The sequence below is a fragment of the Chlamydotis macqueenii genome, chromosome 22 (assembly GCF_036417535.1).
Source record: "Chlamydotis macqueenii isolate bChlMac1 chromosome 22, bChlMac1.mat, whole genome shotgun sequence".
NCBI lineage: Eukaryota > Metazoa > Chordata > Aves > Otidiformes > Otididae > Chlamydotis > Chlamydotis macqueenii.
In genome coordinates this window covers 8,313,306-8,337,558 of record NC_141577.1, presented here as the reverse complement: position 1 = coordinate 8,337,558, position 24,253 = coordinate 8,313,306, and the positions used below count along the sequence as shown (strand labels likewise).

The 24,253-nt window shown below is 57.1% G+C and overlaps 1 protein-coding gene across 1 annotated transcript; it reads right to left on the bottom strand.

The window, feature by feature from the left end:
* Positions 1-16,819: 16,819 nt before the first annotated feature.
* On the bottom strand, positions 16,820-23,745 carry TCEA3 (transcription elongation factor A3). The gene is made up of 14 exons (XM_086765215.1): positions 23,443-23,745; positions 21,797-21,859; positions 21,566-21,671; positions 21,087-21,231; positions 20,720-20,788; positions 20,477-20,545; positions 20,274-20,357; positions 19,937-20,014; positions 19,695-19,849; positions 19,191-19,247; positions 18,463-18,617; positions 17,746-17,892; positions 17,593-17,664; positions 16,820-17,455 (listed from the first exon to the last, which is right to left on the bottom strand). The coding sequence occupies exons 1-14, from the start codon at positions 23,509-23,511 to the stop codon at positions 17,447-17,449; spliced, it is 1,278 nt and encodes a 425-aa protein (XP_086621341.1). The 5' UTR covers positions 23,512-23,745; the 3' UTR covers positions 16,820-17,446.
* Between the last annotated feature and the right edge of the window lie 508 nt (positions 23,746-24,253).

Sequence of the window (24,253 nt, the reverse complement as noted above, 5' to 3'; positions counted from 1 at the left end):
GGCCCGCGGGCGGCCTTGGGCCCGCCGGGATCCGAGGACCGCGGGTTCGAGCCCCACTCCCGGCCGCCGCCGCTGCCTCCGGCCCCCGCCCGGCAGAAGGGCCGCCGTTATAAACCCGGGCTGTCCCCGAGCCACGTGGGGCCGGGCGGCCCAGCCCACACCCCTGCGTCCCCTCCCGTTCCTGCCTCCTGCCTCTCCCCATCCCTGCATCCCCCCATCCCTGCCTGCTTCCCGTCTCTGCATTCCCCCATCGCTATCTGCCTGCATCCCTCCATCCCTGCACCCCCTATCCCTGGCTTCTTCCCCCTCCCTGCCTGCTTCCCATCCCTGCCCACTTCCCCCCCGTCCCTGCCCCTCCATTCCTCCATCCCTGCCTTTGTCCCCGCCAGGTCCCCACTCGTATCTCCCTCGCCTGTCGCTATCTCCTGCCTGCCGCGCCCCACCCCCACCCCAAGTCGCTTTCTTCCCAGCCCCTGCCTGACATCGTCCCCTTGATCCCTGCCTCCCTTCCCACTTCCCGGCTCCCCACCTGCATTCCCCCATCCCTGCCAGCCTTCCCCGCCCCGGTCCCTGTCTGTCCCCCCACCTCGGTCTCTGCCCGCCGCCCTCCCCTCGAGCCAGCGAGGGCTGCAAGGGCGACCCCGAGCACCTGGGGGAGGCCGTGGACTTGGGGGGGGGGGGCGATGTGAAAAAAAAAAAGCTGGGGTCTCTCTGATTCTCCCTGTGCCTTTTCTTGCCCCATATGCTGTGGAGTGGAGGATTGGGGGGTGCTGGATGGATTTGGCGGTTGCTGAGGAGGTTTGGGGGCATGTTCCAGGGGATTTGGGGAGGATGCTATGGGCTGAGGGCTTGGGGAGGGAATTGGAGGGATGCTGTCAGTGGAGGGGTTTGGAGGAATGCTGGGGAGCGGGTTGTGGAGGGATCTGGAGGGTTCTGTGGGGTGAAGGGTGTGGGAATGCTGAAAAGGGACTTAGGGAGCAATGCTGGGGGGTTGGAGAGATAGCAAGGAGGGATGGGGAGAGGATAAGGAGAGATGCTGCTGCAGGGTGAGGGATTTGGGGGAATGCTGCAGGCTGGGGGTGCAAGCATGGACCCATCAGCACTGCCTACTCCGCAGAGCTGGGCTTTGGGGCATGCTGAGGATTACCTTCCCTGCACCATCCTTGGGGTAGGACCCCCCCCTCCTCCAGCAGGGCCCCCCCCCCTTTCAGGGTCTGCAAAGCAGAGGGGCAGGAGCCTTATTTTTCCCAGAGACCCCCCCACTGTGGGGGATGCGGGAGCCCCTCTTTGGAGTGCCATTGTCGCCCCTTCATTTTGGGGACTGATTCCTCCACTGCCCTGTGCCCTGGGACAGCGCTGACTGGGTCTGGGAGGAGGGATCACTGCAATTTGGGGTGCTTTTGGCTTGGGAGGGATGGAGTGGGGGACGCAGGGTGGGGAGGAGAGGCCAGCAGCTGGTTCAGCCCTGGAGATGGGGTGTTTGATCTGCGCAGGCATGAAACTCCTGCGGCATCAAAGCATCCTGATATTTCATCAAGCACCTCATAAAAACACTGAGGAGGGAATTAATAGCATTTCATTTATCCGACAGTTCCAATGCTAAACAGCTCCTGGGCTGCTGACTGAGCAGGCAGGAGCGACTTGCAGTGGGTTTCTGCCGCCACGGAGCAAGGGTTTTGGTGGCCGCAGTCCCAGCTTTGTCCGGGCAGGGTGGGTACAGGTGGGAATTGGGAGTTTTAGGATGGTTTTAATGTGCTGTGTCTGCCTTGGGACCTGAGCTTTCCGTCCTTGCGCCATCAGCATCAGCCTCTGCCTGGTGTTCCCATTCCTGCGATGGAGGAGGAGGCATCCAAGGAGGCATCCAAAGCCCAAGCGGGTGTCTTCCCCGTGTGTGTGTCCTCTGGGCTGTAGGCTTTAAACCCCTTCCCGGGGTGGAAACTATGTCCCAGGCCTGGAGAAAGGCGGCTCTGACACAGCCTGGCTGCTGATGGCTCTGAGCGGGAGGGAAACATTGAGTCAGGGAGTGCAAAAGAGCTTTTTGCATAGCCAAGGAGATCTTTGGGAGAGAGCCACTTTTCTTGGCTCTCAGCATGGCTGCAGACCCCACATTGCCCCTTTTCCATCCACAAAGGACTAATCATCCTGGCAGCTTCCAGCAAACGCGTCCTTTCAGCTCAGCCTGGGTATTTATTTATGGGGTTTTTTAGCTGGAATGTTAAAAATAAACCCAGCGGATACGTAAAACAAATGGAAAATCTTTAGAGTTTTGCTGTTCATCCGCCTGCGCTCGGTTGTTGCTGCCCCAGCTGCTGAGCTGGTCTACTGCCTTGGAGATGGTTTCCAAAATTGGGGAAACTGAGGCAGGGAGGTCATGTCAGAGGGGGGAGCATCACCCCGTCATGAGGCGCAGAGCCCAAGGATCATGTCCGAGCAGGCGAAGGGAAACGGTGGCTCCAGCAAGTCCCGGCCCCGTGGCTGGCGCTGATCCGTCCCCAACCAGAAGTGAGGGTGGCCCAGGCAGCCGGGACGTCTCTCCGCACCCTGAGTTTTATCAGTGCTGCTTTATCTTGGCTGGAGTCCCACTCTCCCATGGGCATCACTCCTCTTAGCAAGTTCTCCGTGGCATCACCTTGGCTAGTATTTTCTCCTCCGCATCCTGGATAACAGCAAGGGGTGGGGGGGGGTTGCCTCTCCCATGCCCTCCAAACAGCCCCTGAGGGCAGTTAAATTAAATCAAGATGGTGAGAACAATGCCGAGGAAAATTCACGATGCTTGTGTGCCCGGTGAGCTGGGGTCCATCCGGGGGGATTTACAGCCACGGCTGCCAGCAGCGGTGTTTTGATTTACTCAGAGGCTGCAAACTCGACAAAGTGTATTTCACTGTGGGTAGACCCTCTTCCCCTCTGGAATTTATTGTTTTTAATTAAAATGGCTGTAAAAATAACATGCAGGAGGCATGAATCTGCTCTGGCAGGACTCCGGTCAAAATCCATGGGAATCTCTGGAGGCTAATGCGGGAGGAAACCGTGGGACGTGATTTCTCCCCAAAGATTCTCGGGATGTTGATCCTCTCTATGTGCCGCTCACCTTGTCTTGTGTGGTTCTATGGGAAAGATCCTTGCACTGGGGCTCCGAAAACTCTGGGACAGTTGCGTCTTGGGCTGAGGTGTGAGCCAGGGACCCAGGTCACCACGGCAGCTCTGCCAGATATATAACTGTAACACAAGTATAAATATATAAGAATATAAGTATATAAATATTTACATATTGGTACAATTTCCAATTTGGCGGCCAGCCTGAGTCTCGACTGTGGCAATTCAGGGCTGTGATGCATAGAAGGGAAGATGTGATTTTTCTTTCCCCTCCCCGGCACTTAACTTTTACTAGATTTTTACCCCAAATATGATGAAACAGCGCTGGGGCAGCCAGCCACAATGGCTGGTAGCTAGGGTAAGGGCAGCTTTTGGCCAGAGGAGCAGCCCCAGGTGTTGGATGTACCGACTTCCCCTGACTTGTAGCACAGTTCATCAGCTGCTTTCTCCCCTCCCAGTGCTACACAAGCAAGTTTTTTTATTTGTGCAGGGTTTTGCTTTTAAAGCAAGTACTGCTCAGACCTGGGGCTTGGCATCTGTGATCAATCCCATGGGCACTGGGACTGACCGAAACGCTGCTGTGGGCGCTGCATCCCGGTCCTGTTGTTGTTTGTGACCCTCCCTAACATCCTGGCATGAACTGGTGCAGGATGGCACCCACAGGTAGGGATGCACCACATCTATGGGCACATTTTTCCTCCATCTCTTCGCCTGCTTTTACGCTTGACCTTGACTGAAGCATTTCGTGGGCCTCTTCATCGCTGGAACGCTGCAACCCGGGTGCTCAAGTGGAGCCAAAATAACCCCGTTGTGGCAGTAAATGAATAAACCCCCTCAACAAACCCACAGCACCAGAAATCAAAATCAGATGCTGCTTAGAAAGTTTCCTGAAGGTTTCAGCTGCACCCTGCCAAGAGAAGGAATTCATTTGCATGGCTTTCCTCTCAGTGGCAAATGCAGGGGAGGAATGTGGTACGGGGAGGGAATGGCTCACTGACTCCTTTCGCTTCTGCTTGGCTAAACCATCCACTCTTGAGGGCACAAACCCGTTGTGGGGTCTGCAGGCAAAGCCTAAAAATAGCAGGATGCATAAGAGGAACCAGGAGGGCAATCATCAGGCTGGGAGGCTGCTGGGCTAAGCGAGGCAGACAGCAGCCAGGGCAGAGCGGAGTGAGCTTGAAATCGGTCCTTGTTTGTGTAATTGTTTATGTTTTCTTTTTTTTTTCTCAGTCCCTGTATTAGTGATTAGAATCATAGAATCATAGAATCATAGAATCACATGGTTGGATGGGACCTATAAGATCATCTAGTCCAACCGTCTTCCCACTACCATTGCTGCCACAGCTACTAAACCATATCCTGTAGCTTCTCATCAAGCCGCCTCTTGAACACTGCCAGGGACGGCAACTCCACCACCTCCCTGGGCAGGCCGTTCCAGTGCCTTACCACTCTTTGAGAGAAAAAGTTTTTCCTCACGTCCAATCTAAACCTCCTCTGGTACAACTTGTGGCCATTTCCTCGGGTCCTGCTTGTTGCCTGGAAGAAGAGGCCAAACCCCCGCTCATCACAACCTGCCTTCAGGAAGCTATAGAGTGCAATGAGGTCTCCCCTGAGCCTCCTCTTCTCCAGACTAAACAATCCCAACTCTCTCAGCCGCTCCTCATAAGACTTGTGCTCCAGACCCCTCACCAGCTTTGTTGCCCTTCTCTGGACACGTTCCAGGGCTTCAATGTCTTTCTTGTAGTGAGGGGCCCAAAACTGAACACAATACTCAAGGTGCGGCCTCACCAGTGCCGAATACAGGGGGATGATTACCTCCCTGCTCCTGCTGGCCACACTATTTCTAATGCAGGCCAGGACGCCGTTGGCCCTCTTGGCCACCTGGGCACACTGTCGGCTCATGTTCAGCTGAGCATCAACCAACACCCCCAGGTCCCTTTCCTCTTCACAGTCCTCCAGCCACTCAGCTCCGAGCCTATAGCGCTGCATGGGGTTATTGTGGCCAAAGTGCAGGACCCGACACTTGGCCTTGTTGAACCTCATCCCATTCAGCTCAGCCCAGTGATCCAGCCTATCCAGATCCCTCTGAAGGGCCTCCCTAACCTCAGGGAGATCAACACCGCCACCCAACTTGGTGTCATCTGCAAACTTACTGAGGGTACACTCAATCACCTCGTCTAGGTCATCAATAAAGATATTGAACAAGATGGGCCCAAGTACCGACCCCTGGGGGACACCACTTGTAACAGGCTGCCAGCTGGACTTGACTCCATTAACCACCACCCGCTGGGCACGGCCCCCTAGCCAATTCTTTATCCAAAGAAGGGTAATACCTACCCAGTCCACAGGCAGCCAGTTTCCCTAGGAGAATACTGTGAGAGACCGTGTCAAAGGCCTTGCTGAAGTCCAGGTAGACCACATCAACAGCCTTTCCTTCATCCACCAGTCTGGTCACCCAGTCGTAAAAGGAAATGAGGTTGGTCAAGCACGACCTGCCTTTCATGAACCCGTGCTGGCTGGGTCTGATCCCCTGGATGCCACTCATATGCCGAGTGATCTCACCCAAGATGATTTGCTCCATAACTTTCCCAGGTACTGAGGTCAGGCTGACAGGTGTGTAGTTCCCCGGATCCTCCTTACGGCCCTTCTTGTAGATGGGAGTCACATCGGCAAGCCTCCAGTCCTCCGGGACCTCCCCAGATAACCAGGACCGCTGGTAGATGGCCGAGAGCGGCTCAGCAATCACCCCCACCAACACCCTAGGATGGAGCCCGTCCGGTCCCATGGACTTGTGGCAGTCCAGATGGAGAAGGAGCTCTCTAACTGTCTCCACCTGTACCACAGGGGGTGTACTCGGCCTGGCATTCCAGACTTCCAGATTAGGGCATAAAGTGCCCTGAGGATAACTGATCTGCCTATTAAAGGCAGAAGTAAAGAAGGCGTGGAGGACCTCAGCCTTCTCCTTATCCTCAGTGATCACATTCCCCGCTGCATCAAGTAAAGGGTGTAAATGCTCCTTATTTCTTCCTGCCGCAGGAGCCTCAGCTCAATGGCTCGAGGCTGAGCTGCTGGGGCTCTTCAGGTCAGATTTGGGAAGGTGGAGATGGGATCTAGGCTCTCACAAGGCTGGAAATCCAAGCGGGTGCTGCAGCAACCTACAAAAAAGAGCAGGGTTGAGTTTGTACTCGGTGGGTGCTGTGGGAGGCTGATTGGGGTGTCCTGCCTGGAAAACAACCTGGAGATGGACCCTGGACCATCACCTCTCCAAGCAGGAGAGCAAACGGGCTGTAACCAGCCTGCAGCCTCCGATGGGGAAGCTGCATGGAAAGTGAGGTGGAAGGAGCAGAGGAGAAGTGCCCAAATGAATCCTCTGTGATTAACAAAGCTGCCAGGTCAGGGCTGAGTGTGGCCGTGCTGGACCTGTGCAATCCCCATGGACCCTGGTTCCCCTTTGGGTATGGAGAGGATGGGTGCTGGGCACTGGGACCAGCACCAGCCTCAGTGACCAGGTTAGGTTGTGGTGAGAGCAGTTCATCCGTCCGTTTGTCCATCCGTCCATCCATCCATCCATTCCCATGCGTAAGTGGTACACCAACCCCTGCAGATGGGATTTTTCCCAACCTCACCTGCTCCTCCTGAGCTGCTGTTCTACTTCTTCAGGGCCTGATTCACCCTATCTTGCCTCAGCCCCTCCAGGCAGGTTGGAGGGATGTGCTCGGAAGATTTTTATCTCTCTCATTGCATCTACGAGAAACCCAAGAGGTCAGAGCACCAGAGGCACGTGGGTGGAGCCCAGCTTGTGGTGAGCCACTTTTGGGAGAGGGGCTGTTCGGCACCCAGCTCCTCTTGTTTAGAAGGACGTGCAGAATCGCACCTTGGGGAATTGCAGCAGAAAACATCATCCTGTTTGCTGTGGGTCTGAGAGGTTTTGGGGCTTTGCAAGAAAGGAAGTGAATGGACCAGATGCTTCATGAGCGTCAGCACTGGTGCCCACCAAGCTGCTGTTCCCCCTGGCTCCGCGGGCCTCAGTACTTCCCCTCCCTCCACTGACAGCTCCAGGTAAATCAGCCTTGAAGAGGAAAATAGGCTGATGTGTGTGGTTTGTTTTCCCATGTCAACAGATCTGAGTGTTCTCATACTTTGTGGGGCAGCTGCTGGGAAAGAACAAAGCCCATCCATCAGGGGAGTTAAAATTAGATGAGATTCTTCTCTGCCTTGCCATTATGCATGACTGAATGGCAAGAGGGTTTGGGTTGGTTTTTTTTTTTTTTGCAGCATTATTTCCTCGGCATTGCATGCAGGGAGGCTGTCTTCCAGGGCAAGGGGTCTACATAGCAGTGGACGTGCTGTGAGGTGGCCGGGCTTGGGGCTGGGCTGGGAGGTGGGGTGGGAAATCTCAGCTGGGCACTTGGCAGGTTCCTGGAGATCAGCAGTGTCCCGGGGAGGGTGATGCTACTGGTGTCCTTGGGATGTTCTCAGTGTCCCCAGGATACAAGGGAGACTGTCCCCTCGCCAGGCTGTCCCGAGATCCCTGCTCCCACCCCAGGCTGGGCACACTGATGGTCCATACAAACACTTCAGCTGGTTCAGACTGTTTCCTTGCACAATGCCACCAAATGGATTATTTTGAGGCGCTACTGAACCCTTTTCCTTCACCCAGGCTCATACCTAGCCCCATAGCAGGGACGGGGCCAGTGTATGGCTCATGGGCACTGCCAGCCTCCCTGAGCCGTGCTGGCAGCGAAGGACACTACACCATATCCCATGGGAGTCTTTTTTTTTTTTTTTTTATCCCTGATTGTTGCTTATTTGGGTATTTTCAACCCCCTCCTCGGTGACGCCTTTGGCTGACAATGGAGCATTGATTGGGAACTGGCAGCGTCTCCCCAGATTTCAGGGAGATGTGAGCCCAGGATGGCTCCCGGGGGGCGGCAATGCTGCTTTCCATCGGATGCGTGTCATCGGATGCGTGTTGGAAGTGTTAACAACCTGTGAGTCATCTCATCAATGAACTTGGGGAGGGGGATCCAGGGCGGGATGCTGCTCTGAACCCGAGCTGGGATGGAAAAATCAAGCTTTTAGCTGCTGCTGGTGGGAATTGGTGTGAACATCAGCCCTGGGCTCCCCAAGGTGGCTGGGGCTGGGTTTTCAGGGCAGGAAGCAGGACCCTTGAGGCTGGGACATGGGGACCGTGTCCTGGTCCCTGTGGCTGGCCGTGACGTGCTGGAAGGATGAGGGCCTATATGCATGTGCGTGTGTGCAGACACATGTGCTGCACTACCAAGCAACAGGGAGGAGGTTGATGACCGGCTTTCCTAAGGGAACAAGGTCCATTTGTCCATCTCCTGTGGATCTGACAGGGAATTTGCTGCCCCCTCATTCTGTACCAGCAGGACAGGGGTTAGACCCAGGCCAGACCCAGGTCAGATCCCCTGTGCCACCTTCAACCACCCTGGGCATGGAGGAGGCAGTTTTCCTTCTCAGCGTAAAAGGCATTACTTTTTCTGTAGTCTTTTAGCTTCCTGCTACAGCACCTGGGGGATGCTCCAGCCATGACCCACGGTCCCCACAGCCACGCCATCACCAGCGCATCCACCGCAGAGCCGATGCCAGGCCGGGATGGACGTGTGGGTGTTCAGCTCATTGATTCACCTTCCCCGAGAGCTCCGGGGCCGCTGGGGAGGAAGTGGTTGTTGTCTTTGATGTTATGAATTCAGGTCAGCGTTAAACCAGCCACAACCCTGCTGTTCTCTAATGGTGCCGAATCACAGGGGGCAGCCCGGCTCCTCTCCCCAGGCCCTGCTTCTGTGCCTCTTGCTCTGGGCCCAGAGCTCGGTTGTCCCCTCTGTCTGCTCCTCCAAATGTCCGTATGATGAGTTGGGAGAGGAAAACATCCTCTCGGTAGAAAAGCACTGGAGGGTTTGGCTGACGTTTGTGTTTGGGCTCAAGGATGGAGACGCGGATGGCTCAAACCTGGAGGCATCAGCGTCAGGAGCTGCAGAAGGAGCATCCAGCTCCGGCCGGTGCTTTACTGTCATGCCGGTCGCTCCCTGCAGGGCACGGAGATGTGAAGGTCAGGGAAGCAGTGGTGTGTTGATCGGGCGCTGGTGGTTTACAGAGCATTTTATACATGTGATTAAGGCTCTTTTCCCAGCAGGCTGGCAACCTGCTCACCATACCCAGGAAATGCCCAGTCCAGACGGGGCAGCTGCCCGGCTGTGGGGCAGCACAGGGACCAGTGTGTTCGCACTGCAGTGCGGGTTGGCAGGCAGCAGGTCCCAGAGCGATGCTGGGGTTTGTGGCAGGATCCTGGCAGGATTTGAAAGGTGCTCGGCGGGTCCCAAAGGCAGGGAAATGAGGCTGCAGCATCCCTCAGCTGCACGGCTTCGGTCCTGGATGTCAGGGATGATGACATCCAGTTCAATGGCAGGGCAGGGCTCTAAGGTCAGCAAAGCTCAGGAATTTTCCTTGACACTTTGCTCCAATGCTGAAGGGTTCAGGAGCTGGGATCAGCCAGAGCCAGGCTGGACACAGGCTTGGCCAGAGCCCAAGCAAAGCCCTTGAGTCTCCAGCTTCCTACCCAGCTTATCCCTGGCTTCTCCAAGCTGGGTCTCCAGCATAAGAGCCACCAGTATCATGTGTCAGTCATGTGTTTTCTTTTGAAATACTGTCCCTGCATCAGGAGGCGTTTCAGCCCCAGGACCACTGCATACCCACGCACTGCTCCCTGATGGCTGCCGAGGGCTGGAAGCATCCAGCTGTAGATGCAAATGAATTGTGATCAGCTGGGGCTTTGGAAGTGTCCAGCCTCAGGGATGCAGATGGTGCCTGCCCAATGCTGTATTTTTCCAAGACAGCCACCTGCTTCCCTTGCTGCTGCCGGGACAAATGCTGAGCCATGAGGCAGAGCCGCCGGTAGCATTCCCGGTCCATTGGCAAGTGCCAGGAGCATCTGGAGAGGAGGATATTGTGGCACAGGGAAAAGCAGATGGCATTGGGGAAAGGAGCGGGAACGCCAGTGAGGGCTGGATGTCCTTAGGAGGTGCTGGCACCCACATTTTCGTCTTTACTGCCGGAGAGGGGAGACCCAGACATGTCCAAGCTGCGGCGTCTGGAACTCCAGGTTGAATCCCGTTGGTGCAGAGTCTTGTGGGAAATCCCTGCCCATGTGAGAGCCTGGCGTGTGAGCACCACCAAGGAACCGGTGGGACGGTGGGCACCCCAGCTGGGTGTTTTGGTGGGCTGCCAGCACGGCGGTGCTGGTGCAGGGCTGGGCGAGGGCAGGGAGCAGGCGGAAGCTGGAGGAAGAGGAGCAGTGCCAGCAAAGGCTGCTGTGCTCAGTCGTTGTCTGTTTGCTCTTCTCCCAGCTTCAAAGGCAGCTCCCCCTCCTCCAGCCTGCCAAAACGTGTGACAGCTGATCGCATAAGGTGATTTTCTCCCCCTTTTCTTTCTTCTCCTGAAAGGTCCCCCCCTTCCACGTCTCACAGATGTGCAGGATCTTCCTCCCATCTGCTCCCACTCTTCCTCCCCGAAACCATGACAGCTCCACACCTCGACCCTCCAGCCATGTCCCCGTCCCCTTCCCGCATGCCTTAGCCCAGGGAAGATGTTTGCAGGGCAGATTTCTTCTCTAATTATCTGGTTCGGGTTGGTTTGTTGGGGTTTTTTTTTCTGCAGAACCCTTTTAGGGCTGCAAACCTGCAGGTCTCAGCTGGCCTGTCCCTGGGGAGTGGTTGGCCAGCCCAGCCTGTGGCTAAATAAAGAATAGTAATCAGGAAAAAATTGAAAGCAGTGGTTTAATGATTGGAACGGCTCTTCTTCCATGTCTGTCTGTCTGCCTATCTAAATACAGATACCTATTTTCTAAACACAAAATGCCAGCATCCCCCATCAGAGCCAGGTGAAGCCCAGTATTTAAAAGCAATATTAAATGACTGGTGCCTAATGAAATCCTTGGGCTGTCGATAGGAGATGTTTATTTATGAGGGAGAGGAAAGCAGCTGGAAATAGATTTTTTTTTTTTTTTTTTAAATTCCCCTTCCCAAGGTTTTGGCTGCAGCAGTTTGGGGGAGAGGATGCATTTGGTGTGTAAATCCCTTCCCCCTCCCCAGCTTGCTGGAGGCAGGGAGAGGTTGACTTAGCTAAAATGCTGTTGATTTAAGGGACTTTTATTTTTTTTAATTGTTTGGGGTTTTAGCTCACCCTTCCCATGCAAATGCAGCTGTGCATCTCCCACGGCGTGGCACAGAGCAAAACTCAGCCGAAGATGCCCGTGGTCCCTCCCGTCCCCATGGAGGCACCAATGTGCATCTGATTGCATGGATGTGGTGTTGCTCCATCCCGATCCAAACCCCAGGATGGACTTTTCCCACCACCTTAATGGAGACACCCATCCTCCTCCCACCCATGAAGAGATACCAGCTACCAGAGGGAAGAAAAACACTAATAATTGCACTCCATTAATGACAGGAAATGTTCCCAGGCTAAGCGCTCCCATTTCTCTCCTCGTCCACCTGACAGCAAACACGGCATTGGGACTGGAGCTGTGGGTGGATGGCAAGGGGAGTTTTGGGGGTTTTTTTTGGGGGGGTTTGTTTTTTGTTTGTTTGTTTGGGGTTTTTTTTGCAGTAACCAAGATATCTTATGAGCAAAGCAATTTTTTTTCTCCCCTCCTTGTGCTTCTACCTTCCTCCATATCCAAGTGCAGCCGGGATGCTCGGCGGGCCTGAATGACTCACCACAGCAGCAATGTGAGGGCATTAGCACGCAATTCCTCCCGGGGCTCTGCATCTCCCATCACCAGGAGTTTTTAGATTCAGAGCAGCTCTCCTGCCTCGAGGAAAAATCACATTTCACATGAAGCGTCTGGGCAGAGGGAGCACGTCCCCTTGACCAAGAGGCCAACCCATGATATAGATGGGTGCTGGACCAGGGCGCACCTGCCCCAGGTCCAAAGGGATGCAGGCTCAGGCACGGAGCATGCAGATGCCATTTACAGCATGACATGCACATCCCCAACATTAAATTCTTGCCCTCACCTTGGGTTATTGCTGAATTTATCGAGTTATTGCTGCAGAGCGGAAGTGGGACCCTCCCTGGCGTGGCCGATGGAAGCACAGTCACCCCTTTAGCTGCCATCCCAGTGCAGCAGTAATTGCGTGCTGTGCTCCTCCGGCCTGCTTTGCAGAGCACAATTAATTAGCATTTTCTTCCCTGACGGTTGCTGACCCTGCCAGACTGGGGAACTAAATTGGCTGCCGCAGGTAATGGGCTTGCTAAGGGCAGCTGGCAGTGGTGGCACAGCTCCTGAGTGATCACAGCATTATGGGATGAGTTATTTATATTCTCACTTTGGGAAGGTGAGGCAGCTCACTGGAAGAACGTGGCCTTCGGGGCCAGCTGCTCTCAGCTTTCGGCCTCATGGGGACCTCGGGAGACAGTGGCACAGAACCGGGGCTCAGCCACAACCCCAGCCTGCAGTCCTGGAAAGCTTTTCACTCAAGGAAACCATCAGCCAGGGGCTGAGAGGGTGCAAAGCAGGGGGAAAGACCCTTTGGGGAAGTGGCAGACCAAGAAAATTGGGGTTAGAAAATGTACAAACCCTGCCCCGGTCCCCCCTCTTCTTTCCCACCACCCTCCCTCCCCAAACCCCGTTAATTCGGAGAGTGAACCACCCCAGCTTGCCAGCCCTTTCCTCAAGCCGCATGGCACTTCATTATATTACTCAAGATTAATCTGCCACTCCTAATTGCCCAGTGCCCAAGAGCTTCTGGTGGGGAGAAAAAGAAGAGGGCTTTTTTTTTCCTTCGTAATATTTAGGTCGACTTATTGACGTGGGAAGCGCCAGGATGGGAATTCATGCGGCGGTTTTCTCTCATTTCTTGGGGTGTTTTCCCTGGCATCTCCTCCATCCCAGCCCCGAGAGGGAAGAACATGTATGGCTCCAGCTGAGTGCCAAGAAAAACTGGGTTTTGCAGGGTTTTTTTTTTACTTTTAACTGGGGATTTTTGCTCAGTTCATCCTTCTCTGCATGCTCAGCTGAGACAGGGGGAAAAAAAAGTCTCTGCCAAGTGCTGCGATTTTAGGAAGGCTGAGACCAAAGTGCTCTGCAGACTCAGCAAACCTCTTCATCCAGGAGACAAAAGGGCATGGGTTTTTCTTTAGGAAACTCCTTTTCTGTAATTTTCCATGCAACACGTTTCATTTTAGGAGCAAAGCTGTGGGCTCATTTGATGCATTTAATCATCAAAAAGCCTGGGGGGAGGCTGGGAGATGATGTAGGGCACTGCAGAGTTGCACTCCTGCAACTCAACTAACCATTTCCCTCTGACAAGTGCAAAAGCTGCAGGTGACAAAGGTATTTTTTCTCCTTGTTTTTCAGGAAAAAAAAAAAAAAGAAAAGAAAAGAAAAGAAAAAAAAACAAATACTCATTCAGGCCAAATCCATGGCCTTGCTCCAAGTGTTTTGGCTTGGCCGGGGCAGAGCTGAGCTGGGCAGTGTGACAATCAGCTGCTGATTTACTCAAGTCAATGTGGAACAAGGAAGGAGAAAGGAAATTCCTCTGTTTGCATCAGAGCCTGGAGCTGGAGCTAGCACTGAGAGGCTCAGCAATTTGGGGTTTTTTCCCCTATTTTAGTGATGTTTGTGTGTTTTTCCATGCCGGGGGACATCCTGCTGTGATTGCCCCATGTACCCAGCTCCTTCAGGTATTTAGGGTCCGACCACACCTTCACATCCTTCGGCAGCTGGTACCCATGAGACCTAGCCCCAAATTTGCACTGCTCATCCTTCCATCCACTTTGTATTCAGGAAAACGAGAGCTTTGGGGTTTAATTTAAACAAAAAGCTGGAAAAAAAAGCCCATGAGCAGAGCAGCTGAGTGCTTGAAAGGCTCTGATTGAGCAGGAGATGCAGCAGATGTGGTCCCCCTAAAAAATTTCAGGTGCCTGTAGCAATTCCTGGCTGTTTTTCCCAGGAGAGCTGACTCCTGCCCACCACCAAGGGCAAAGCAGATCGCATCGAGAGCCTGCTCCTGCCAGGCAGATAAATATTGCACATGGGTCCTAGATGGCTAATTATCTATAGATTTATCAGCTTGCAAATTGAGCACCGCAATAGGCAGCGGGGAATGTGCCCAGCCCTGCCAAAGTGCTGGGCCATCAGCACAGAGCTGAAGGTGTGGAAATAACGTCTGTGAGCCTTTCTGGGCAGAGGAGGGAGGCTATTCCCTCAGAAGGGGAAAGGCCATCCCTGAAAATGGGGGTTCAGGGAGCTGGGGTGGGAGGTTTGTGGTCTGCTCTTTACTTCATGCATCCTCTGGTTTTCATTGTGGCAGCTGCCACTGTCAGCTCAGGTGTTCCCTCTGCTTTGGCGCATCGCTGTGATTTTTTCTGAAGGTAAATCCTTTCTAAGGGCACCCCTAAGCCCACCCCCCTGAGCCCAGGGCAAGTGGAGGGCAGTTTAACCTATTTAATGCACATTTGCTTCCCCCACAGCAAATTTGGGTGGCCCTGAAGAGAAGGAGGACAAAGCAGGATGATACCACAGGGCTAAAAGCTGGATGGCTCCCATGGAGGGAGGCTGTGACTTGGATGAGATGCTCTGCTCCCAGTGCCAGGGACCAGAAGGGACAATCCCCACAAATCTGCAGTGGGAATACGCAGCTAACTCCATCCACTTTCCAAAAAGCCCAGGCTGAGGGTCCCCCCCCGCCCAGGACCAACCTTCCCAGGGTGTCTCAGGACCCACCACCTCCCGCTCCATCTCTGCAGACAAGCACCCACCACCACACTTCGGGAACCGGCAGCCGGGGCCAGAGGGGTTAGCGAGGCGTCGGGCAAGAGGATGGGGAAATGGGGTTGCCACGGAAACCACTGAAGTGTAAAGCGCTGATTTTTTTTTTTTGTCAAGGCTGGAAAAAATGCCGGGGAGAAGGGCAGCAGTGAAGTCCCTGCGATGCGGGGGGCTCAGGTGCAGGGGGTTTGAACCCTGAGGTGTCCATGTGCCGGATTCTGCCCCTGCAGGACGATGATTCCCCTGGGATGGCTCAGGGCCATGGGGAAGGGATGGAGCCTGGTGGCACCAGTGTCCCTGTCACCACAGGGGCACGGGGGACTTGGCTGGGGAGGGGCACTCTGTGGGGTTGTTTAAAGAGTTGCAGGTTGTACTTTAAAAATAACACATCACTGCATCGAGGATTTGGAGTCTCGTGCAGGGCGAGGCTGCGCTTATTCCTTACTGGGGTGGGGGGATGCGGAGGGCAGGAGGGAAAAGTCCCAGGGGCATGGCACCTATAGGGCTGGTGGCTGGGGAGGGTGACAGTGGGATCTCCCGGGGGCCTCAGCCAGACCCCAAATGCCATCAGCCATCTCAGTTCGGGGATTGGAAATTTGGGTTTTTGTAACAGAGGCAGGTGTTTGCGCCGCTCCTGTACAGCGGGTCAGAGGCTAAGCCGTGAGGACCATCCCCAGGAGCCACCCAGAGCCCATTTCAACCCTGGAAACAGCTGGATGCCAGAACACCCCTCACTGTCCCCTGCCCCGGTGACATGCACCCACTGTGCTGCAGGGGGCCTGGTCCTACATCCCCACCCAGAGAGCAGAGCATCCCTCAAGGTCAGGAGCTCCCCTGGCCCCTGGTGGGTGGGAAACCCACCCCACCCCCCTCCCCCACCCACCCCCCACCAACAGGGGATCCTTGCACTGATGGTGGGGGAGGCTGGCAGCACCCAGCTCTCTGGTTTACCTTCCCTGCTCCCTTTCCTCCCCAGGGATATCTCAGAGGACCAGGGGGCAGCGCGCAGGGTGACATTTCCCCTGGGGACACGTCCCCGGTGGGACAGACAGACACATATATGGGTCCAAATACCCCCGTCTTGGCTTTGTCCCACCCAAGCATGCCCTGTTGCACCCTGGGGACAGCACGCGAGCCCTGGTCCTGCATATTGCCAGCACGGCGCTGCCCGTCCTGCGCTCCCCATGCCGCACAAGGTCACACCAACCTTTTATTCCTCCCCCACAACCCCTCTGTCCCTGAATTGCAGCCGCATGCACTTGGCAAGGGTAAATAATTGCCCCAGCACCTTATTAATGACCTTGGCCTGCTGACCCAGGGACGTGTCTCACCCCTCCCCATGCTGCTGGGACCCCCAGAGACTGGGGGGTTAGCATCCAAATCTGGGTGCAAACAGCTCCACCGCGCTCCTCCGCTCCTGCCCATTGGCTCAGGCAAGTGCGGGAGCAGAACCTTCATCCCCCGTCCCCCATTTGTGGTCACCCACAGTCACCATGACCTTACCTGCATCCCCGTCACATCTCGCTGCCTCCGAACGGAGCCGCTGGGAGAGGCTGACAGCAGCCAGGGATGGGCTCGGTGCCTCAAGGCTCCATCCCGCACCATCTGTAGCCAAAGGTGCATCTCCCAGCCCTTCCTCGATGCCTTTTCCCTTGAAAACCCTCCTTCCTGCGGGTGGAGGTGCTGCCCTGCCATGGACCAGCCTTCAGCATCCAGACTCAGCCAGGGAGCCACTCCACCCTTAATTAAAGACCTTTAATCACCAGGCAGGTGATGGGCATTGAGCCACCACTATATCCCTAGCTGGAGGCTGCTGGGTTCAATTGGAGCAGGCTGGGGGCTCTCAGAGGATGGCAATGCTCGAGGCGGGGCAGCGAACGGTGCGAACAGAGGGTCCCAAGACCCCTCCAGAAAGCACCCTGTGCCACAGAAGCAGTTCACACCTTTATTGCTCTGACTGGAGGGTTTTTCCCACTCCTCTCCCCCTCATCCCTTCCTCTTTCCTGGGAATAACAATGCCCTCGAGCCAGGTCCATGTGTCACAGAGTGGAGGGACACGGTGGCGTCTCTCTGGCATCCAGACACCTGCAGCCACCCATCTCCCTCCATGTCCTCCCACTGCGTGTGCTCAGGTGAGAAAGAACATATTTGGGGGTAAAACCTGGCCCCTTCCCACCCCTGGCCCTCCAGGACAGTGGCACAGCCCCATATCCATGGGGCAACATCCCTCCTGTCCCCAAATCACCCAAGTCCAGCTTTCTCCCAGGCCAGACCAGTCTCCCATTCCAGGGATGTGTCCCTTCCCAGTGGGTTCCCAGTGCATCCCAAGCAAAGAGCAGGTGTTTACAGAGAGGAATCACTGGAATTCACCAGGGTCTTCCCCAGCAAACTCTCCTGTCTCTGGAGCCTGGTTCCCTGGGATGTTCGAGCACCAGGAAACAGGCAGCCAGGATGTGGGGACCAGCTCCACCCCGCGCCTCCCTCCCCATCCTGGCTGCCCGATGTGGCTGTCACAGCCATCTCGCACCGTGTCCCCTCCAGCCCCATCGCCAGGCACACTCAGCAGAACTGCGGGAGAAGCAGAGCCGGAGGTGGGTGGTGAGCCCTCACCCAGCCCCTCCGACACCAATTTGGGGGGCTTTTCCACCCCCTGGGGCTGGGGAAGGCTTGGGGCACCCAGAACCTCCCCACCGGTCGGCACAGACCTTCCAGCGGTTCCCGCATTCGTTGCACAGCACGAATGTCGTCATGGGCTCGTCAGCGCTGCGCGTCTGCACCTAGGACGGAGCGGGCGGCTGGGTGAGTGGAGACCCCTCTGGCATCCCCCAAATAGGGGTCCCCTGAGGCGGGGGGCTGACCTGGTTGTACGTGCAGTTCTTCTTCTTGCACTTGCCGCACTGGAAGAGGTCAGTGACAGTGCCACCCGTCTTGGCCATCTGATGCTCCCGGATGGCCTCCTGGGTCATGGCGTTCCTCAGCTCCTTCAGCTCATCGCTGGCCATCTCCTGCCACCAGCACCGGCCGCCCGGCGGGGTCAGTGCTGCCGCGGCTCTGCCCAGGCGCTCGTAGCCAAGCCAGCACAGGGTGCAAGCCACCGTGGGCCATCACCCTCCCCCTCATCTCCAGGATCAGGACTGATCCTGCTCTCTGTGCTTGCTGGAGGGCTCAGATGAAAAAATCACCCCATTCTCACACCAACTGGAGGGACTTGGCTCCCCGCGGAGGGAGCTGGGGTCCCAGGAGCCTGATTTGGGGACCCAGGTTGAGGAGGAGGAGGAACAGGGACCCTCAAGCCTGATTCCTGCCAATGTGACATCCCCCACCCAGCTCTGCGATGGACTTGGGGATTGTGGGACTCTGGAGGGAGCAGGCAGCGTCCTCTGCTTTCTCCTTGCTCCTGATGCTCCTTGTGCTCCAGCCAGCACAAGGGTGGGACAGGGAGATGCTGGGACAAGCCCGGCTTGGACACCACCAAGCTAGCCTCCAAAAGCAGAGCCTGGAGACAGGTCTCACCCCCTCCCAGAAGCAGCATGGAGGTGGTCTACCAGCCCCATGCCCCCCGCCCTGCTGCCCACCTCGGCGGTCATGCGGGCGATGAGGCTGGGCGGGATAACCCCACACAGCACATTCCTCCGCAGGCTGGGGTTCTTGGGGTCCTTCAGGTTGCTAATCCTGCTCCGCACCCGGTTGCGATACTTCATGTCCGTGCTCTTCAGCTCCTGGAAGATATGTGAGGGTCTGTCAAGGAATCAAAGGGTGTCCTGTCTCAATGGTGCCATGCTCCCTGAGGGACCACGTGTGGGGGGTCTCCCCTTCCTTAGGTTCAGTAAAAAAAAAAAAAAAAAAAAATAAAGTGTACCCAGGAGGGGGATCCACCCTGGGGCTATTTCTGGTCTCGGGGGGCTGCCAGGAGACCCCCAAGTCTTGAGCTGAGGGTGAATAGAAGTGGCTCCATCCCTGCCAGTGTGGCACCACGATGGCCTGGGGCTGGCCAGAGACACAAGCACCCACAGCAGGTGCAGAGAAGAGACCTTGGTTGGGTTTGGGTTTTATTTCCCCAGGGATGACGGAAGGTTCCTGAGCAGAGGGGTCTGAGGGGGTGCACAGACCCCTGGCCTAAGGCAGGTGCCTCAGCATCAGCTTCTAACTGGGGTTTGAGCCCCTCTGCAGGCAACGGGGATAGCAGAACCTGCTGTCCTTGTCCCCACCACCGTCTGTCCTTGTCCCCACCACCACTCTTCACTCCCCGTGTGCATCCCCCAGCAGACGGAGCCTGGGGACCCCCGGCCCTCCCAAAGGATATGGTCTTCAATCTCCGAGGCCATCTTCTCGCAGTTGACGCTGAACTCCTTGTAGTCGTCTGAAGGGCAGAGAGGCTGAGGGGTGACTTTGGGGCGTGAAACCAGCTGGATCTCACCTCACCATGCACCAAGAACTCCTCCCACTCCCCCCCCCCCAAAAAAAAAAAATCTCACCTCTCCCCCCTCAACTTGTCCCAGGCACTACATCTCTAAAAATCCTATTTTTACCCATCTTTAACCAAAGACCCCATCCCCACATCCAACCCCTTATTGGAGACCCTGCCAACCTCTTTTTCTTTCATTTTGGGGCTTGGCACTGAGCTATGAGCTGCAGCTGCGGTTTATTTGCAAGTCTGGGCTCAGTTTGCTGTAGCAGGGCTGCAGGTGCTCCAGGAACCAGACCCTCACTTGTTATCATAGGGTCGCTCCTATGAGGGTTGTCCCGTAGGAGAAACAGCCTAGTTTTGGCTCCAGCACCCCCCAAAACTCCCAGCACCCCCGCTCACCATCCATGCGGAGGGCGGCCGTCAGCATCTCAATGCACTTGTCCCGCACCGAGTCCCTGGTGAGATAGCAGGGGGCCAGGAGACAGGGGCTGGGCGAGAAGGTGGGGCTGGTGGGGGTCCGTGGGGGCTCTGGTTTGGCCTTGCTGCTGTTGGCTCTGCAGGGGCAGGCAGGGAGCAGATGCAGGCGCTCGGGTCCCAGCGCAGCCCAGGGGTCCCAGGGCAGCGGGATGGGGCTCTCCTACCTCTCCTCCTTGCTGTCGCTGGAGTTTCTCCAGGAGCCGGTGGGAGCTGGCAAGGGGCTGGTGCCCACAGAGGGTCTCCTGGGAGTGACATGGGGGGCAGTGGGGGTGACGGGGCAGGACAGGGAGCAGGGACTGGCGGCAGGACCTCAGGCACCAGCACACCACTTGGAAGCCAACAGGAATCTCCCCGGGGTGGGATTTGCTCCTTGTGGGAAATGGCCTAGCGCCCGTTGCAGGATCAGGGCTCCCAGCCACCTCCACCCACCCCAGATGCGGGTCTCATGGTCAGAGTAGCCCCAAAGCATCCCCAGGCTCGCTGGGGACGCCCCCTTCTCACCTCTCCCCTGAGGGTCTCTTCTGTGGGGAGGAAGAGGAGGAGATGGCTGAGGTGGCGGAGGACCTCGAGTCGGCAGAGTCTCTCCTGGCAGGACGAGCCCCATGTTGGAAGACAGCGAAAGGGATGTGGCGGTAGGGTCCAGACTCCCATCTGCAGCCTAGCAAGGGGCTGGGGTCCCACCTCTCCCATCCCCACCCACTCACCTCTCCTTCTTGCCAAGCAGAGGCAACTTCTTTGAGGATGCAGTGGAGCTGCAGCCATCGCTGGACGCTCTTCACCGCAGAAACCCAAAGGAAGGAAGAGATGCTCTCCATGAGCCAGATCCTGCCCCTTCCCAACATCCCGTCCCAGTCACTTCCAGTCCCACCAGTCCCCAGGCTGTCAGCAAAGCCTCCCCCAGGCCAGCAGTGCCTGGCGCGAGGGTCGGCGTGCCCTTCGGCAGGTACCTCTCTGGGACGGAGTCGGCAGGGAGGCCCTGGGGGTTGGTGGCATGAGAGCCGGCCTTGCTGGGCTTCCTAGGGACAGAGAGGGCGGGGCAGAATTAGATGAGCACCGTCCAAACAGCCCTCGCCCAGGGATTAAATACATTAAAGAAGTGAAAATTTAAAAAAAAAAAAAAAAAAAAAAAAAAAAAAAAGCCATTTCTCCCTCCCCTCTCCAAAAGCTGGCCCGGTGCTGCCAGCACCCACAGCCGGGCACAGCCGAACAAACCAAACGCCTCATCAGGAGCGAGCGGAGGGTGGCCTGGTCCCGGCCCCACCGATGCCTCAGCCACGCAGCTGGTGCCCCCCAACAGCAGACAGAAGCCCCCACCTCTTCTTGTGCTTCTTCTCCTTGTGCTTCTCAGCCGAGCTCTTAGGGTGCTTTGCCCCTTCTTTGGGGCAGCCGGGAAAATCCAGCCCCTTCTCCTCTTTCTCCCCATCCATGTCCCTCTCCTTCTTTGGGGCGCTGGAGGACTCTGGGGGAAGGATTTGGGTGTCACAGCTGCACCCCAGGATGGGGAATGGCTGGGGGGACACTCAGGCCTTGGGTGGGAGGGGGTCATACTGATTTACACCGCTCCTTCCCGGAGCAAAAATGAGCCATTGGAAAATCCATCAAATCCATGGCAAGAGCTGGGTTATGGTGGCAATGGCATGGAAGCCTGCATGTCCCAGTTTGGGATTGAACCTATCTCAACCCCACGCAGAGAACATCAGGGGCTTGGGTGCTGGGACAGCCCACAGAGGGCTGGGGTTTGCCGGGGGGGGCCGGGGGGGAGGGTGTCCCTGCCTCACCCCAGCATCTCTCACCCAGCAGCCGCTTCCAGTTCTTGATGAGGATTTTGGCCGAGGCCACCACCTCTTCGTCCGAGCAGTGTTTCCGCACCGAGTTGACGGCCACCCCAATCCGTGTGGTCTGCAGACGTGCGGCAGGGATGCAGCCTTAGAGATGTGCCAGCTGGCATGGGGGGGACAGGACGAGCCACCCTATGGGACGTCTCCCCACCGGCAGCTGCCGCCCCCCCACCCAGACCCCCTCACCTGGAGCAGCTGGATGGTCATGGTGTAACCGGTGAGGGACTTGAGCAGATCCAGCGCCCCTTCCTAGAGCAGGGAGGGGCCACAAGGGCCCTTGAGCACCTGGAGAGAAATGAGGGGGACGCACCAAGGCAGCCCGCATCCCCCCTTTCCTCTCACCAGCACCACGCCACACAGGGGATGGCACCCCAAGGGGAACAACTGACCCTCTGCAGCGTAAAACCCCAAAACCCAAATCCTACCGGATTATCCCGGCACAGGGGTCACATCTCCCAGTTGGGAAGCAGGAGCTTCCCTTAAAACTCAGGAAAACTCCTCCATAAGGAAACCTTGGGCTGCCAGGAGCTAGAGACAGCTGGGGGTGTCCCCACGCAGGGATGCAAGGGTACGTGGGCCATGCACCCACGGGGTTTCGGCCCGACCTCGGGCGCACAGCAGCCGCTGGGCTAAACATAGCCCCGTCACGGAGCCCTCCTCCTCCTCTGCGGTATTTTTAGAGCCCCAGTAGCTGACGCCAGCTCACAGGTATCCCCCTCGCAGGGGGCACTGGACCCCCACCCCACCCTGAAGGGCCGGATCGGACCCTCCCACTACAATGGGTGCGGGGAATGACCCCACATTGAGACCAGATCTGGACTCTGTTCCCCTCCCCGAAGCGCAGGCATGGGGCCACGGAGCAGGGAGGGCTGGGCAGGATCAGTCCTGTGACCTCGGGGTCATTCTCAGGGGGGAGCAGAGGGGTCTGATCCAGTTCCAAGTACTGGTATCCCCAAAAAACACTGGATCTGTGTTGGGAGGACAGCAGCACTACCTTCCCCCCCAGTCCCAGTAGCCTGCGCCTCGTCAGGGCAAAGGCCGGCAGAAACAGTCAAATATTAACTTTAAGGGCCGGGCTGAGCGCCCGCACATAACCGGATCACTGGGATCCCCGGATGGATCCTCACCTGGCCCAAAGGGTGGCAGGGCCAAATCCTGGCTCCCCCCCAGCACGCCATCGCCAAAGCCTGCGCTTGGCCCCTTTTGCACCCTTGCACACAGTTATGCAACAGGCAGGGCTGTGGCTGGCTCTACGGGGGGCGTCATGCCCTCCAGCCTGGACCCCCCCCTGCCCCAGGGGAGTTTTCCCTTGCGCTGGACTGAGCCCACGGCACTGGTCCCAGCTCCGATCGGGTGTTGACAGCCAGGCCGGTGGCCAAGCACCTGTCGCCCACATTGACCCACGGTCCTGCGCCGCCAAGGGGCGCTGGGAGCCACCACCCCTGGGACGGACCCCCCCACCTCACCCCCAGGTCCCAAGGGGTGCGAGAGAGCCCCAAATTGGAGGCAAAACAATTCCCCTTGGGTGCTGGCTGCGACATCACCGGCCTATGCTAGGGGTGGTGCAGGCAGCGCCCATGGGTGCTGGTGGCACCCATGGGTGCTCAGCACGCCCCAGACCCACTCAGCCCCTCCATGAGCAACAGGTTGGGGGTTGCAGAGCAGACACCCCCACTTTCCTTTCCTCTCCCCTGTCCCAAGCCACGTTGCAACATCCAAACATGCATGCACATGCATGTAAATACACACATGCGTGCAAATATGTACACGCATGCAAAAGTGCAAACACACACACACACACACACCCACCCCAGTGGGCTCAGCCGCCTTACCGTGCTCTTCCTGGCCACCATCTTATCCAATTTCTTGGCAATCCGGACCAGCTCCTCAGCGGGCCCCATGCCGCGGGCTCGTCGTCACTCGCCAGGCTTCAGAAGCCGGTGGAGCAAAACCGAGGGGGCAGCGGGTAGAGCATGAGGCTGCCAGCATGGGGGGCTCGGGCAGGGGTGGGAGGGCAGCTGGCGTGGAAAAAAGCGGAGAGAGGGGGGGAAAAAAAAAGGGGGAAAAGAAAGGGAAGGGAAGGGAGAGAAAGCAGAAAGGAGGTGGGGCTGTCCCGACCAGTTATAAACTCCTGCCAGGCAGGCGAAATAGCATGGGGGAGGGCTAAATATAGCTGAGAGCGCTGGGCAGGGCCGCGATTGCAGGAGCTGGGGGGAGGTGCGTGGTGGGGCACACTGGGACACACTAGGATACAGGCCCATCCCCACCGGAGGGGACCCCGGGGGTGTCAGGGGGGCTGCCCGCCATGGGGCTGGACCCCAGCGTTGGCAGGGAGAGGGCCCAGGACATGCTGGCCCACGGTGGGTGCCAGGAGCCCCCCACACTGTCCCCAGGCTCCAGCGGCACAGGGGGGTGGGGTGGGTGGGTGACAAGAGGTGTGCCACCCTCACTTGTCCCTGCTCCATCACCCAAGAGGGGCAGCCAGAGGGTGAGGACCCCACTGGATCCATCCCGGCACAGGATGCCTGGGCCCAGCCCGGCCCCACATGGCACAGGACAGGTAAAAGCCAGGGCTCGATGGTAGCCTGGCTTCTCAAAACCCAACCTAGTGCATCCATCCACACGCTGAGCCCCCCTAAAACA